Raw genomic sequence first — 14,705 nt, 5'->3', positions numbered from 1 at the left:
ACTTCTTCTTTGTTTTTTCCTCGCCTTTCTGTACTCTGGAGAGCACTGTCGCCACCTAAGGGTTCTGTAAAATAGGTTACACACCTTCAATAGCTCCCATATTTGTACAGGAGATGCCTGATGCTTTGATCCACGTCCCACCGTCAAAAAACGCAATTGACGAACATACTCGTCCTTGGCACTCTACGTTACTAAACGAAATGACGAACATGCTCGTCCATGGCACTCAATGAGTTAAGGCCCGCCCCAACCCAACCCGTCATTGGAGCCAGCCCGCCCCGCCCAGCCCGTTAAAATATCTGAAAATTCCTAACCCAGCCCAACCCAGCAGCCCGCAACGGCCAATTTAATGTAATATGTCTCCGGACTCAGGAGGAGCACAGCAGAGCTTCCAAGGTGTGCAAAGTAGCTAATAACTCTGTCTCTCTCCCCCCTCTCTCACACACACAGACACACACACACACACACACACACACACACACACACACAGACACTCACATGCTGCCGTGCGCGACAACAGTTGTAGCCTAGGTCTGCTCTGGATGAGTTGCGCTGCTGCTTTCATGTCGGTCTTTCTTCAATTAATCCATGGTCTTCAGATAGCGATTCCCCAAAGTGCGGATGGCGTGACCGCAGTGTTTCAAATGGAGGTAGCAGGTATAGAGGTAGGCACTAGGCAGGCTACAGAAACAGTTCTTATTCTTCCCCATTTATTTTAATTACCTCATGCGCTCTCAATTGGCCATGTTGCAGTAGTAGGCTACTAAACGTAGTAGTGCAGCAGGTGCGCACACGGCTTGCAGATACGGCTAGACTCGCTGTCTGATTTCTTTTAATTACCTCGCTCTCAATTGTTCACAGCCTACTCACGTTGCAGTAAAGTTGACAAATAGATCACAGTCGAGGCCACAACAGAAAATCTGCGGTGGCATTATATGGACACTTCAAATAATAATTACAGCGAATAATCCTTCCAAAATGTTTGTTTTGAGAGCACATAGGCTACCTCATTGAAGCATTTCTTTACTCCATGTAGGCTATAGAGAGTGCAGCAGGAGTCTGTCTGATTGTGTGTGAGAGAGAGTTCACGTCTTTAAGGTTAATTACTCTGCGTGTTTCACTGCTCTAAATTATTTAATAATGTTGCTTTGTCACGTTCTGAGCCTGCCCCGCCCGCACCCAAGATATTTTCATAATTTGCCAACCCAGCCCACCTGCGGGGCGGCCCAGCCCGCGGGACCCGGCGGGTTCTGGGTGACCCGCGCATCACTAGTAGATGGGGTTCCTCCATATTTTGTGTAAAGCCAGAAAGTATGGAATACACAGGGAGAAGAGACCCACATATGATAATAACATTTCAGCAAGTATGAAGTTGATTTTAAAAAATCCTGCTTTAATTTGTGCTGTCCAGCCCTCCCACAGCTCATCAAATATGGCATTCACAAAAAAAATGTATTTGCAAGACATTGTTGAGTGACACTCTCTCCCTCTTTCCCTCTCTCTCTCCCACACACACACACACACACACACACACAGTGTCTCTCTCTCTCTCTCTCTCTCTCTCTGACACACACACACAAACGCACACAAATGAGATAACACTGTGAGTCATGTTTCGGGTCTAAACACTAATGTATGAGAGTAGTTCTGAACGTAAACTTACTTTGATGTCACATCAGTGATATATATTGAATATATTGAGATCCTGCGTCCACTCCGTTCTTGTGAGCATGACTGCTCACTACAGTGTGGCAGACTGTAGTGAAAAGCTTCTCCATCCGCTAAGTGGTTTCTACTTTAGCCGTGCGTGACGACCGCATGTTTTTCATCATTGTCAGTTCCTCCAAAACATACAACTGTTGCTGTTTTCCACCTATGAGTATTGTTGCTTCCACACATGTATCTCAATCAAAGTAAAAGCTCTCTGCAGAGCCATGTCATTGTGACCTCATGACATTTTTAAGGATATTTCATATTATTTTGAAGGAGCAGCGGCCAAGATTTATCATCAGTGGACCGTCGCTACTAAATGTATTTTATTAAACCGGACGGACAAACCCTGTCTCACTCACACACACACGTTTGTCCTCCTCGTTTTAGCCATCCTGGCTCGTCGTTCCTTCATGGTCAGGCCAGGAGGTTAAACATTTTAGGAAAAACATAAGCACAAGATTTAAGGGTGTTTTGTACAGCAAATTCTATTTTATGGACATCTTAACTCGGACCCTGAGGGAAATCTTAACCTAAGGTACTTTGTGCAACTGGGCCCCGACCTTTAGGGTGCTCAGCCCCCAATGAGAATGTGGCTGACCTCGGACCCGCTTGGGGCGTCCGGGGGCATAAACACCCCCCCCCACACACACACACACACACACACACGCACACACATACACACACACACACACACAGAGACACACACACACACACACACACATCTCGCTGTCACTCACCACGATTGCAGATTTAACTCCAAAACAGTAGCATTGTGGATGTGAGTGGATCTACATTTACTAGTTTAATATTATCAATTGCCTGGCCTCCCAGGATACCTCGTAATGTTGCATTTACCCCCATGCATATCGTTTTGACCATTTTTTCAACTTATAAATGTATAAAACCAGAGGAAACTCGCGTTTTCTAGTGCTTCTCTATGGAGCTCTAAGCTGAGAATGTCCGAGTGTATTGTGAGCTGCACGCGCTGTGATTGGCTCGTCTGCGTTCGGGGCGTGGCTTAGCGATAGGTCAATTGATCCCAAGTGAACCGCCCCATCTGCAAAGCCTTAGGGGAGTAACCCCACCCATCTACTGTTTAGGGATAAATAATTATTACACCTTTGACTAGGGGTGTCACGATACATTCAGTTCACGATACGATACGATACACGATATTGGGTTCACGATAACGATACGATACAATATTTTAACAATATTTTTTTGCAATCGATTTGTAAGTTGAGGGGGCATCCTCCACGCTAATTTGAGTGATTTCACCATTTTCATCCTCCGTGTCTGTAACGTCCCTCGTCTGTTCAAACAAAGCAATGAAAAGGAGAGCGAGCATGCAATCAGATGCAGATCAGTGCCACCATGTTCAGCTTCTTTTTCTCACGATATGAGATTTAATCTCAACGATACATATTGTCACGTTTTGATATCGCGATATATTGTGGGACGATATATTGTGACATCCCTACCTTTGACACTTAAAAACCTATAAAAATACACAAAAATGTCAATTTCACCCACTTCCCGAGGTCGTAGAGACTCATGGACGGTTTCGTTGTAAAGCCCATGCTCACTTCTTGGATAAGCGATGACAATTTCAGAAAGATCAGAGCGTCGGTTCCAGAGTTATTCAAGAAAATCTGGCAGGCTTAATTTGCATTTTCTCCCCATCATGCAATTCTGACCCTCTTAGAGACACAAAACCCTGAGTGAAACACATCTCTCAGAATCACCCCCCTGGCCGTTTGGGCATTCAGACATCTGCCTCCATTGGTCAAGGCCAGCCCAGACCTCCTATCTCATTTATTACATGCTTTATAAGGCATAGATAGTTCTCACTTTAGATGAGCTCACATGAAATACTTAACTAATGACTAGTAACTACCTTAATTAATCATGAGTTTGAGTATCAATAAGTGTTTATAAACCATCTATTAACACTCACTAACCATGTCCAAATCATGCACAAATGTACACATGAATGTACATACGTTGTTTAATCATTTACTTACACGTTCTAAATGATCTTATGAATCATTAACAACTCCTAAGTAAATGGTTTGTAATTAATATAATACGTATTTATAAATGGTGCATCTATCATTTACAAAGTATGAGAATACAATCATTAAACACATTAGAGATTAGGTTATTAATCAGGAATAAAATGTTTATAACTGTGTTACTAATGCTTAGTGATGTATGAATAATGCTTTATAAATGATGAATTCATGATGAATTATGTATTTACTAATGGTTTATTAATACTTTATAGTGTATAGTTATTATAAAGTGTTACCACGTTGGGTGCTGCTCAGTGATTTTCACTGCACAGTGAGGTTATCGTTTCACAGCACACTGTGGGATATGTCGCTAGTAATCACAGTAACGTGAACGTTCACAATCATGACCACTAATCATTACATAATGTTAGGCAAACAACAGATGACTAAATAAATGGTTAATGATAATTGAATGACAACAATAGCCAATGAGCTGCATTGAGTCATTTGGTTAGAAATCCATGGTGCATCATGAGAATACGGCACTTTAATTGAATTAAACTTAATTGTAAATTGTATTACTAATGTATCAAACTTGGGGAGTGCGCTTAGGGGGGCCTGATGGAGTGCAGTGCTGAAATCTTTTGCAATTTGGCAAAGCGCCACCTACTGGCAACACAGAAAGTAGTTTATCTCAAGAACCGTTCTTCCGATTGACTTCAAACTTGGGGATTGCACTGCTGGGAACCTGACAGCGTGCAGTGCCTAATTTAATGCTATTTGGCATAGCACCACCTATACTTGAAAACACAAAAAGTGGTTTATCATTTATGAGTGCTAAATGGAAAACATTCTAAAGTTGTTTGTCTCCATCACTAATTCTCATGCAGACTGAGTGGCTGTCAGCTGTCAGAGAGAAGCTGTGAAGCTCTGGCCTCAGTTCTCAGCTCCCAGTCCTCCAGTCTGAAAGAGCTGGACCTAAGTGACAACGAGCTTCACGATTCAGGGATGAAGCTGGTCTCTGCTGGACTGCAGAGTCCACACTGCAGACTGGAGACTCTCAGGTAAGATCCATTCACAGCTTTCCTCATGTGATTTGACACGGCTCCCACAGCTCATCAAATATGGCATTCACAAAATTTTTTTATTTGCAAGACATTGTTGAGTGACACTCTCTCCCTCTTTCCCTCTCTCTGACACACACACACAATTCTCTCTCTCTCTCTCTCTCTCTCTCTCTCAACACACACAAATGAGATAACACTGTGAGTCATGTTTCGGGTCTAAACACTAATGTATGAGAGTAGTTCTGAACGTAAACTTACTTTGATGTCACATCAGTGATATATATTGAATATATTGAGATCCTGCGTCCACTCCGTTCTTGTGAGCATGACTGCTCACTACAGTGTGGCAGACTGTAGTGAAAAGCTTCTCCATCCGCTAAGTGGTTTCTACTTTAGCCGTGCGTGACGACCGCATGTTTTTGATCATTGTCAGTTCCTCCAAAACATACAACTGTTGCTGTTTTCCACCTATGAGTTTTGTTGCTTGCACACATGTATCTCAGTCAAAATAAAAGCTCTCTGCAGAGCCATGTCATTGTGACCTCATGACATTTCATATTACACACACACACACACACACACACACACACACACACACACACACACACACACACACACACACACACACACAGGGCCCAGTTGCACAAAGCTCCTTATGTAAAGATTTCCATTAGGGTCCGAGTTAAGGTGTCCATAAAATAGAATCGACTACACAAAACACCCTTAAATCTTCTCGATAAGGTTAAACATTTTAGGGAAAACATAAGCACAAGATTTAAGGGTGTTTTGTACGATTCTATTTTATGAACACCTTAACTCGGACACAAGTACAAAGTAACATTTGCTTTGTAGGCATAAACAAAAGTAAAATAAAACTAGAAAAGTGCACTCAGTAGAGTGCAGATCTCCACCAGGTGCTGCTACACCTCACCATGGCCAAACGCAAACCCAACTGCGAAGAAAACCACTTGCAGATTACAAGGCAACATTAATATTGTTTAAAGGTGCATTCAGCGATGTTTTTGTGTTAAAATAGCCTAAATATTAAATGGCTCTATATTCTGACAGCAATCACTGAAATAGAGTGTTTGGTCAGTAACTCCAAACCCCCCGCTGTACTCTGTCTCTCTCCTGTAGACATATAGTCCACCTCCCACTATCCAATCAGAGAAATGTTGACATTTTCTGGGAAACAGAAGGTCAGATCGCGATGGCTCTAAAGGACTATAATGTATTTTTTCACAATTGTGAATTGAGACTGGCTGCCACAGCTGTCAATCATCCCTTTGTATATCGTCAAATAACTACTTAAAAACAAACTGATCAGAAACATGACCACTTGAACATGATTAGCATGATAAGAACGATCTAAAATGATAGAAACCACCTTTGGGAAATAATATCTGATGTGTACGTTGATTGTTTAGTTTGGCTCATTTCACACCCACTAACATGGCGGAGGCGGGACTTGTGACCTATACTGGGACTGACCGCCAGGGCGGCGATCTAAGATGATTTGGCCTCACTGAAAAGAGCTGATATCCTGTCCATTCTTTTTACAGTCAATGATCTATACCTCCATATAATGAAACTGTGTGTGTGTGTGTGTGTGTGTGTGTGTGTGTGTGTGTGTGTGTGTGTGTGTGTGTGTGTGTGTGTGTGTGTGTGTGTGTGTGTGCAGGCTGTCAGGCTGTATGATCACAGAGGAAGGCTGTGCTTCCCTGGCCTCAGCTCTGAGCATCAACCCCTCCCATCTGAGAGAGCTGGACCTGAGCTACAATCATCCAGGAGCCTCAGTGAAGGTCCTCTCTGATGGACTGGAGGATCCAACCTGGAGACTGGAGACTCTCAGGTATTGAGAGACAACGCCTGCTAGAAGGCTGAGAGTCACACACATCTTCTCTGTCTCAGTGAGAAGAGGAGGAATCTGCTCATCTGACTTTGTTTATTCCTCCAGTGTGGACCATGGTGGAGCGCAGAGGCTGAAACCAGGTGTGAGGAAATGTAAGTGTGTATTTAGTTTGATTCATTAACAAACTAACTTCAATGTCAGAGTCAGAGTTATTTTATTCACCCAGGTATGTTTTCACTTACAAGGAAACTGACTTGGTATGACCGCCTCATTTTAGTAGTATGAACGACCGTGGACAATAGCTCCCTCTTGAGGGACTTTCTAAGAGACTTAATGTGAAAGCAGCTGTGAGCTGTGGCAACTCTGATTCAATCCAAGACACATAAAACAGTTTTAAACGCCGAAGCGTTGTTTTATTCACCAAAATGCAAACTCTTCCCTTATCGGGGTATGTCCATGAAATATATATAACTAAAGTAGGCTGGGTTAGCCTGGGGCCAGTGAGGGGGTTTGCTCCCCACCACGTAGCCAGGGCTCCGTTCCTCGTTTAAGTGCTCCCGTAACGTGCCTGTGGACGAGAGGAGAGAGGGTCTGTCAGGCAACCTCATTTTATGACACGAGAATGTTTAGGGAGAGGAGTGGAAATCTGACTTACCGCCCGACAGCAAGGAGCGCTTCCACCTGGAGGAAAACCGGCCACACAGTGAGCTTCAGAGCGGCGTCTGTTTTTCTAGGGCGACTGATTGGGGATCTGTTCCAGCCGGGCGCTCTGTTCCTAACAGCGCCCGGCTGCTAGCGGTCCCACTGATTCAGGACATAATTGGGGAAGTACCTATCAGTGATGACGCGTCCCAGACAGCGTTTCTGTTGGGATCCCCCTGCTCTGACGTCACTGTGGTGGCTGGCTGTCCTCCTGCTCTCACCTGTCAGGGGGCAGGCTGACGAGACTCCACACATCCTCCCCCTAAGCTCGCTGCCAGTGCGGGGAGCTTCACTTTCCCCTGCTTCATCTCGGCGTGACATGGCGTCTGCGTGTGGTATCTCTCTTCCTGGTTTGTGTTCCACTTTGAACTTATAGTTCTGAAGTTCCAAGAACCACCGCGTTACCCGCTCATTTTTATCCTTGTTCGTCGCCATCCATTTTAGGGGGGCGTGGTCCGTGATGAGGGTGAATACCCTGCCCCATAGGTAGTAGCGTAGGTAGTGAATGGCCCACTTCACCGCCAGGCATTCCTTCTCTACGGTTGAGTAGTTTCTCTCATGTTTAAGCAATTTTCTACTTATAAAGGTAACGGGGTGTTCATCCCCATCTATTACCTGCGCCAGCACTGCTCCTATTCCTGTTCCTGAGGCGTCTGTGTGTAGGATGAATGGCTTAGCGAAGTCTGGGGCTATCAGCACCGGCTCTCGGCAGAGCGCCTCCTTTAGGGCACAGAATGCGGCGTTTGTTTCCTCCGTCCATTTGACATGGTGGGGCAGCTTCTGGCGCGTTAAGTCATACAACGGGGCTGCTATGGTGGCAAAAATTTTTACAAATTTTAAATAATATGCAATCAGGCCCAGGAAGGATTTTACTTGTTTTTTCGTCCTGGGCTGGGGCCAATTTTGTATCCTCTCCACTTTGGTTATTTGGGGTTTTACGCACCCCCGGCCTATGGTGTATCCCAGGTAGTTTGTCTCTGTCCATGCCAATTTACATTTCTTGGCGTTGGCGGTGAGTCCGGCTCGGCGGAGGGCTCCCAGCACCGCTTCCAGCTGTGTCATGTGCTGCTCCCAGCTGCTGCTGTGTATGACGATATCGTCTAGATATGCCGCCGCATAAGCGCGATGGGGCCGGAGGACTCTGTCCATCAGTCGCTGAAATGTGGCCGGGGCGCCGTGTACTCCAAAGGGGAGGACGCGGTATTGAAATAGGCCGTCGGGGGTCGCGAAGGCGGTTTTGGCTCTCGCCCGTCTGGTTAGGGGTACCTGCCAATAGCCTTTGGTGAGGTCCAGGGTGCTCACGAATCGAGCGGGCCCCAGCCGCTCGATTAATTCATCTACCCTTGGCATCGGGTATGCGTCAAAGGTGGATATTTCATTCAGTTTTCTAAAATCATTGCAAAACCGAAGCGTCCCGTCTGGCTTCGGCACAATGACAATGGGGCTGGACCAGGGGCTGTGGGACTCTTCTATTACGCCCAACTCGAGCATTTTCTTCACTTCGCCCCGGATGGCTTCTCTCCGGGCCTCGGGGATGCGGTAGGGCCGCTGTCGCACCACTTTTCCCGGCGTCGTCTCAATGTCGTGTTGGATAGCGTGTGTCCGTCCTGGCAGCTCGGAGAAAACATCATGACTCCTTCCTAGGAGTTCCTTGAGATCTTGTAGTTGCTCTGGCCCCAGGTCCTGTCCGATGTCCACGGGGATCGTCTGCGGTGGCCTGGGTTGTGCGAGGGTGAGGAGGGCTAGGGGGCCGGGTCTCTCGGCGTCGTGCCATGGCTTCAGAATGTTTATGTGGTATATCTGGTGGCCTTTCCTCCTCCCCGGCTGACAGACCCGGTAATTCACTGGCCCGACCTTCTCGGTTACTTCAAATGGTCCCTGCCATTTTGCCAGGAATTTGCAGTCATGGCTGGGCACCAGCACCAGGACCTTCTCTCCTACCTGGAACTGCCGGGGTTTGGCTCCCCTGTTATAGGTGCGCGCCTGGGCTGCCTGGGCTTCCTCCATGTGACTCCGTACCAGTGGCCAGACCTTTTTGGCTCTCTCCTGGAGCCGCTCCACATGTTCGATAACATTCCGGAGGGGGGAGGGCTGGCTTTCCCAGGCCTCCTTGGCCAGGTCGAGTAGGCCACGGGGGTTTCGGCCGTAGAGGAGTTCGAACGGTGAGTATCCGGTGGAGGCCTGTGGCACCTCCCGTATGGCGAACAGCACGTATGGGAGGAGTTGGTCCCAATCTTTTCCGTCCACGTCAATCAGCTTTTTTAGCATCTTTTTCAGGGTTTGGTTGAATCTCTCGACAAGTCCATCGGTCCCGGAACAGTGCTGGCCATCGATGCCAGCGACGGCGCGGCGGCCGGCTTCCAAATTCGGATCGGCCCACTGGGCCGAGGCAAACTCTCCGCGGCCCGGAGGTCCAGGGTCGTCCGGGAGCGGAAACTCCGCGAAAGGGTCCTCGTCGAGAGGAGGCGTGTCCGACTCGGCTGGCCGGGGTGGACCGTCTTCCGCGGCTGATGTTTCGGACTGCGGTCCATCTGATCCCGGCCGGAAGGCTGGGCAGGCCAGGCGCGGCCGGGCCATCCTTTTTCCCCTCGGTTTCTCTCGTCGGGGCTTCTCCGGCCGACGACCGTGACTCCAGTACCGGCTGAATAGGGGGCAGTCGGTGCCTATCAGGAGCGGGACCGGGAGGTTGGGCACCACGCCGGCGGCTACTTTTACGTCGCCTTTCGGGGTCTGGACCCGTATATAACTGACCGGATAGCTCTTCACGTCCCCGTGGACGCACGTCACCGGCATTGTCTCTGTAGTGATGACCTCCACGAGGTCAGCCCGCACGAGCGTCACCACACTACCGGAGTCTAGGAGGGCGTGGGTGTCGATGCGGCCCACCCGGACCGGCAGTGTCGCCTGCTGGCGAGGGCCTCCTCCGGTGTGGAGGGAGGGCCGTGGTTCGTCTCCGGCTGCGGAAGGCATCGACACATCCCGGTCGGGGCAGGACCAGGAGAGGTGGTCCTCTTGTCCGCAGACATAGCACCTCCTCAGCTGCCGACTCACTCGGTCGGCCTGGGCTCGAGGGTCCCTCTTGGTCGGGGGCTGTAGCGGCGGTGGCCGGCGTCGGCTGTCTCGGCTGGGTCTGTCGGCTATGGCGGGCTTTCGGAGGGGCTCGTTCTGCGTGTGGCGCATCATGTCGGCGCTGACTTGGTGGTTCTCTAGCAAGGCCACCAATGCGTTCAGCGATGAGGGGCTCACCTGGGCAGCATATTTTCGGGCGTCGGGCGGCAAGGAGCGGATACATCTGTCTATTACGAGGCGTTCTATCCACGGGGGCTCCCCGGTGGAGGTGAGCCAACTCTGGGTGAGCCTCAGCAAATCGGCGACTTGGGAGCGGGGCGGTTGGTCCGGGGTGTACCTCCAGCCATGGTACCTTTGTGCGCGAGCAGGAAGGCTGTAGCCGTAACTGGCGAGGATGGCGGTGCGCAGCTTCACAAAGTCGCGGGCCTCTCCCATGGACATGTCCCGGCAAACCCTCTGTGCCTGGCCCGTGAGGAAGGGCGCGATGATGCCTCCCCAGTGGGCTGCGGGCCATCCCTCTCGCACCGCCGTTCTTTCGAAGAGCTCCATGTATGCCTCGATATCATCGTCGGGGGTCTGCTTAGTGAGGACATCTCCTGGAGCCCGGGAAGTCGAGCCGTCTTTCTCTATTTTTTTTATCAGTTCGTGTACTGCCTGCTGTAGGTCAGTTTGGCTTTGGATTAGGGCCACCAGAGCCTGTGCTTGCTCCATGGTGCGTGCGGTTGGCGTTGAATCAGAGTGCCTGCATTCTCCACCACTTGTGGCAACTCTGATTCAATCCAAGACACATAAAACAGTTTTAAACGCCGAAGCGTTGTTTTATTCACCAAAATGCAAACTCTTCCCTTATCGGGGTATGTCCATGAAATATATATAACTAAAGTAGGCTGGGTTAGCCTGGGGCCAGTGAGGGGGTTTGCTCCCCACCACGTAGCCAGGGCTCCGTTCCTCGTTTAAGTGCTCCCGTAACGTGCCTGTGGACGAGAGGAGAGAGGGTCTGTCAGGCAACCTCATTTTATGACACGAGAATGTTTAGGGAGAGGAGTGGAAATCTGACTTACCGCCCGACAGCAAGGAGCGCTTCCACCTGGAGGAAAACCGGCCACACAGTGAGCTTCAGAGCGGCGTCTGTTTTTCTAGGGCGACTGATTGGGGATCTGTTCCAGCCGGGCGCTCTGTTCCTAACAGCGCCCGGCTGCTAGCGGTCCCACTGATTCAGGACATAATTGGGGAAGTACCTATCAGTGATGACGCGTCCCAGACAGCGTTTCTGTTGGGATCCCCCTGCTCTGACGTCACTGTGGTGGCTGGCTGTCCTCCTGCTCTCACCTGTCAGGGGGCAGGCTGACGAGACTCCACAGAGCCTATAACCATTATGACTTATAAGCGTATATAACCCTAACCCTCCTGAGGGACTTTCTAAGAGAGAACAGTTCAAGTTAAAAAATATAGCTGCAAGCGGCAATTGAGGCGTCCAGGCACAATTTGAAAAGACAGACAGAGAGAAAAAACATTACTACTGTAGGTAGAAAGACACATATAGAGATAGAGAAATACAGATAAGATATGAACTTTTTGCATTCTTAGCACCCACTAGTGGTAGTTTGGGTGTGTTCCAGCAACACTGCTCAACATGTCTTACTTTTGGTGGGATTTGATGAATGGATTATGAGAGTTAGGAGGACATGTTTCGTTAAAGCGTTGGGGCCCTATAGCGTACACCGGTGCAGAAGGCATCTGCGGTAGCGTTTGCGTCTGTGCTGGCTCTCTTTCCTATCGTCCACCTGCACACCTGCAGGCCGTGCGCCCGGTGCCGGGAAGATAGCAAGCAGCTTTGTGCTCCCAAACGCACCCGTGGGCGTGCTGCTCTGAAAAGTAGGTGTGTCCATGGAAAATCCTGACACACTGCCATCGTACAGATGAGCACAAACAACTGTGTTTAGACGAGCTGAGACCACTTCTTACCACAATCTACACCTCTCTCTCTCTCTCTCTCTCTCTCTCTCTCTCTCTCTCTCTGTTTTGTCTATGTCTCTCTCTCAGGTTTATAACTTCATAAAGAAATGAAAGACCCACTTATTTAAAAAAAAACTCAAATAGTAATATAATATTACAACTACTACTAATAATAATAAATAAATAACTTTATTTATATAGGACAAATCAGCATGACATCACAACAACAAAAACAGCACTTAGTTAACTAGTATGAGTTGTGCCAAACAAACGTTAATATCTCAAAAACTATCCATCACATCACTTATATTTAGACTTTGTGAGTGAGAGCAGAAGTAGCTCAAGAGTTTGATGTATAATATATGTATGTTGTGTTAAAGTTGTGTGAACTGTCACAGTTTTGTGTGGATTTAGTCTAAAGTACAGCCTGCTATGTGAGACACACTTAAGGCTGGTCCCATTATAAAGGCTGAAAAAAGCATCAAACATAAAGTGTGATTTCTCAAAGAGTACAAACGATAAATTAAAGCTGAGTTAAGCTGATACAGTCCTAAAAGTGCTGACTCGTTGAAAGTTTAAATGGAGTGTTAAAGTATGAAGGAGCAGTTAGAGGTCAAAGAGGGCGTGGTTTCACATTGAACTCTGTTTAAAACCAACAGCAGTTTCCTCCAGAAGCTGTGAAGCGGTTTGTTCCAAACAGCCTGATCCCTCATCCAGCAGCTTTCATCAGATCAAATACAGCTCAAAGTGCTTCACACACACACACACACACACACACACACACACACACACACACACACACACACACACACACACACACACACACACACACACACACACACACACACACACACACACACACACACACACACTAGGGTTTAATCCCGGGAAACGGGATTCCCGGGAAATGGCATCCAACCCATTTCCTGTTTTCTGGAAAATCAATGACGGGAAACCGGGAAAAAATGTTGTTGTATTTTTACATGCAGAACATATTGGAATAGGCCTATATTTAGAAATATGCAGACAGTTTACTTTCTTAAATGATGTAGCCTATGTTTTAAAATAACATGTAATATATTAGGCTACTGTAAGCATTGTAAAGTCATTAAATGATCACGATGTACATGTATAGACCTTATTCTCTAACCCTGGACAGCACCATATTGTTGACATACCGTCCTGCGCGCACACAGCGCTGCAGCTGACAACTAGTAACAGCCTTATTGTCGTTTCTGTTCCATTACAAAATAGCGATGCTAATGACACCAATAAAAACCCCACAGTTGTTATTTGTATGCTGCCGACGGCAGCCGTTAATGCCTGTAATAAATAAACAAAAGAACGAGGTGAACAGACTTTGCTGTGAGGAGCTGTCAGAAAGTTTCACCTGTCTCAACTAACTATCCACACACACCTCCTGTGCTGCTAACGTATCCTCAGTGTCGCTCCCTTCACGTCTGAGGACGGTAGAGATAGAAACAAACCACGGGGACTTTATTGCTGTCATTACTACAGCCATGCCTAATGCAAGTCACCATCCGAACACAATTGGAACGATACAGGTAACGCTAACAGCGGCTAACTTCCTATAAACGCTGCTCCACATAGGCTGTCACTTTGAGAGCTGCTGCGTTATGTCAACAATATGGCGGCGGTGGGCGTGCCAGTACGTGAGTGACGTCAATCGAATAAGATCTATAGGCATTTCAGAGACATCAAAGTGAATCAATCAACCAACAATCAATCAATTTCCTATTTATATAGCGCCAAATAACGAGGTATTGCAGGCAGATTTTAATACTATCTTCTCTGACAACAATGCTATAGCCAGTCATTTGAAATTTGATATCCTTTGCAGAGTGGAATTAATTTCTGATTTTATTTCGGCGTGTTTTGGCCATGCGCCTTTGTGCGCTGTGCGCCGGTGGAACACAGACTGAAAGCTTATTGCACAACATAGCCTAATAAACACAAAGCCCACAATGTTTCTTTTCTTTTCTACACTTCTGACTTGCTTGAGGGGATTGTGCCATGACCGTTAATGCAGTAGCCTACGAGACGGCGATTGAGCACCGTGCAAACTTCACCAGCGGTGAAAACGACAATCAGCCCAGCCGTGCGTCCTCGGTTCGTGTGCCCCAGGTTGGGCAATGGGCATGATGGTCTGGTTGTAGGCGATGTCCGTGCACAGAGGGGTGGAGATAGTCTGATACAGCCGTGCTCCGGTATGCGGTATGGAGATGTCTGGGCACGGCTGGAAGACGAGCAGTGCAGCCGCCAGAGCGCAGCGCAGCAGCCCATATAAAAGCACACGTTGACAGGTATCAG

The 14,705-nt window shown here is 47.8% G+C and overlaps 1 protein-coding gene across 1 annotated transcript in view; it reads left to right on the top strand.

The window, feature by feature from the left end:
- LOC310789164 (NLR family CARD domain-containing protein 3-like) overlaps nt 1–14,705 on the top strand; it is a gene marked incomplete at its 5' end in the record, with an annotated part of 40,323 nt that overhangs the window by 14,155 nt on the left and 11,463 nt on the right. Inside the window, 3 exons of the mRNA XM_083650753.1 lie at nt 4,619–4,792; nt 6,477–6,647; nt 6,753–6,799. Of these exons, the coding sequence (XP_083506879.1) occupies nt 4,619–4,792; nt 6,477–6,647; nt 6,753–6,799 (392 nt within the window). The remainder of the gene's footprint in view (nt 1–4,618; nt 4,793–6,476; nt 6,648–6,752; nt 6,800–14,705) is intronic.

The sequence above is a fragment of the Poromitra crassiceps genome (assembly GCF_964638095.1).
Source record: "Poromitra crassiceps genome assembly, chromosome: 14".
Lineage (NCBI taxonomy): Eukaryota > Metazoa > Chordata > Actinopteri > Beryciformes > Melamphaidae > Poromitra > Poromitra crassiceps.
Note: the sequence above shows the minus strand (reverse complement) of the source record. Positions and strands in the feature narration are given on the sequence as shown.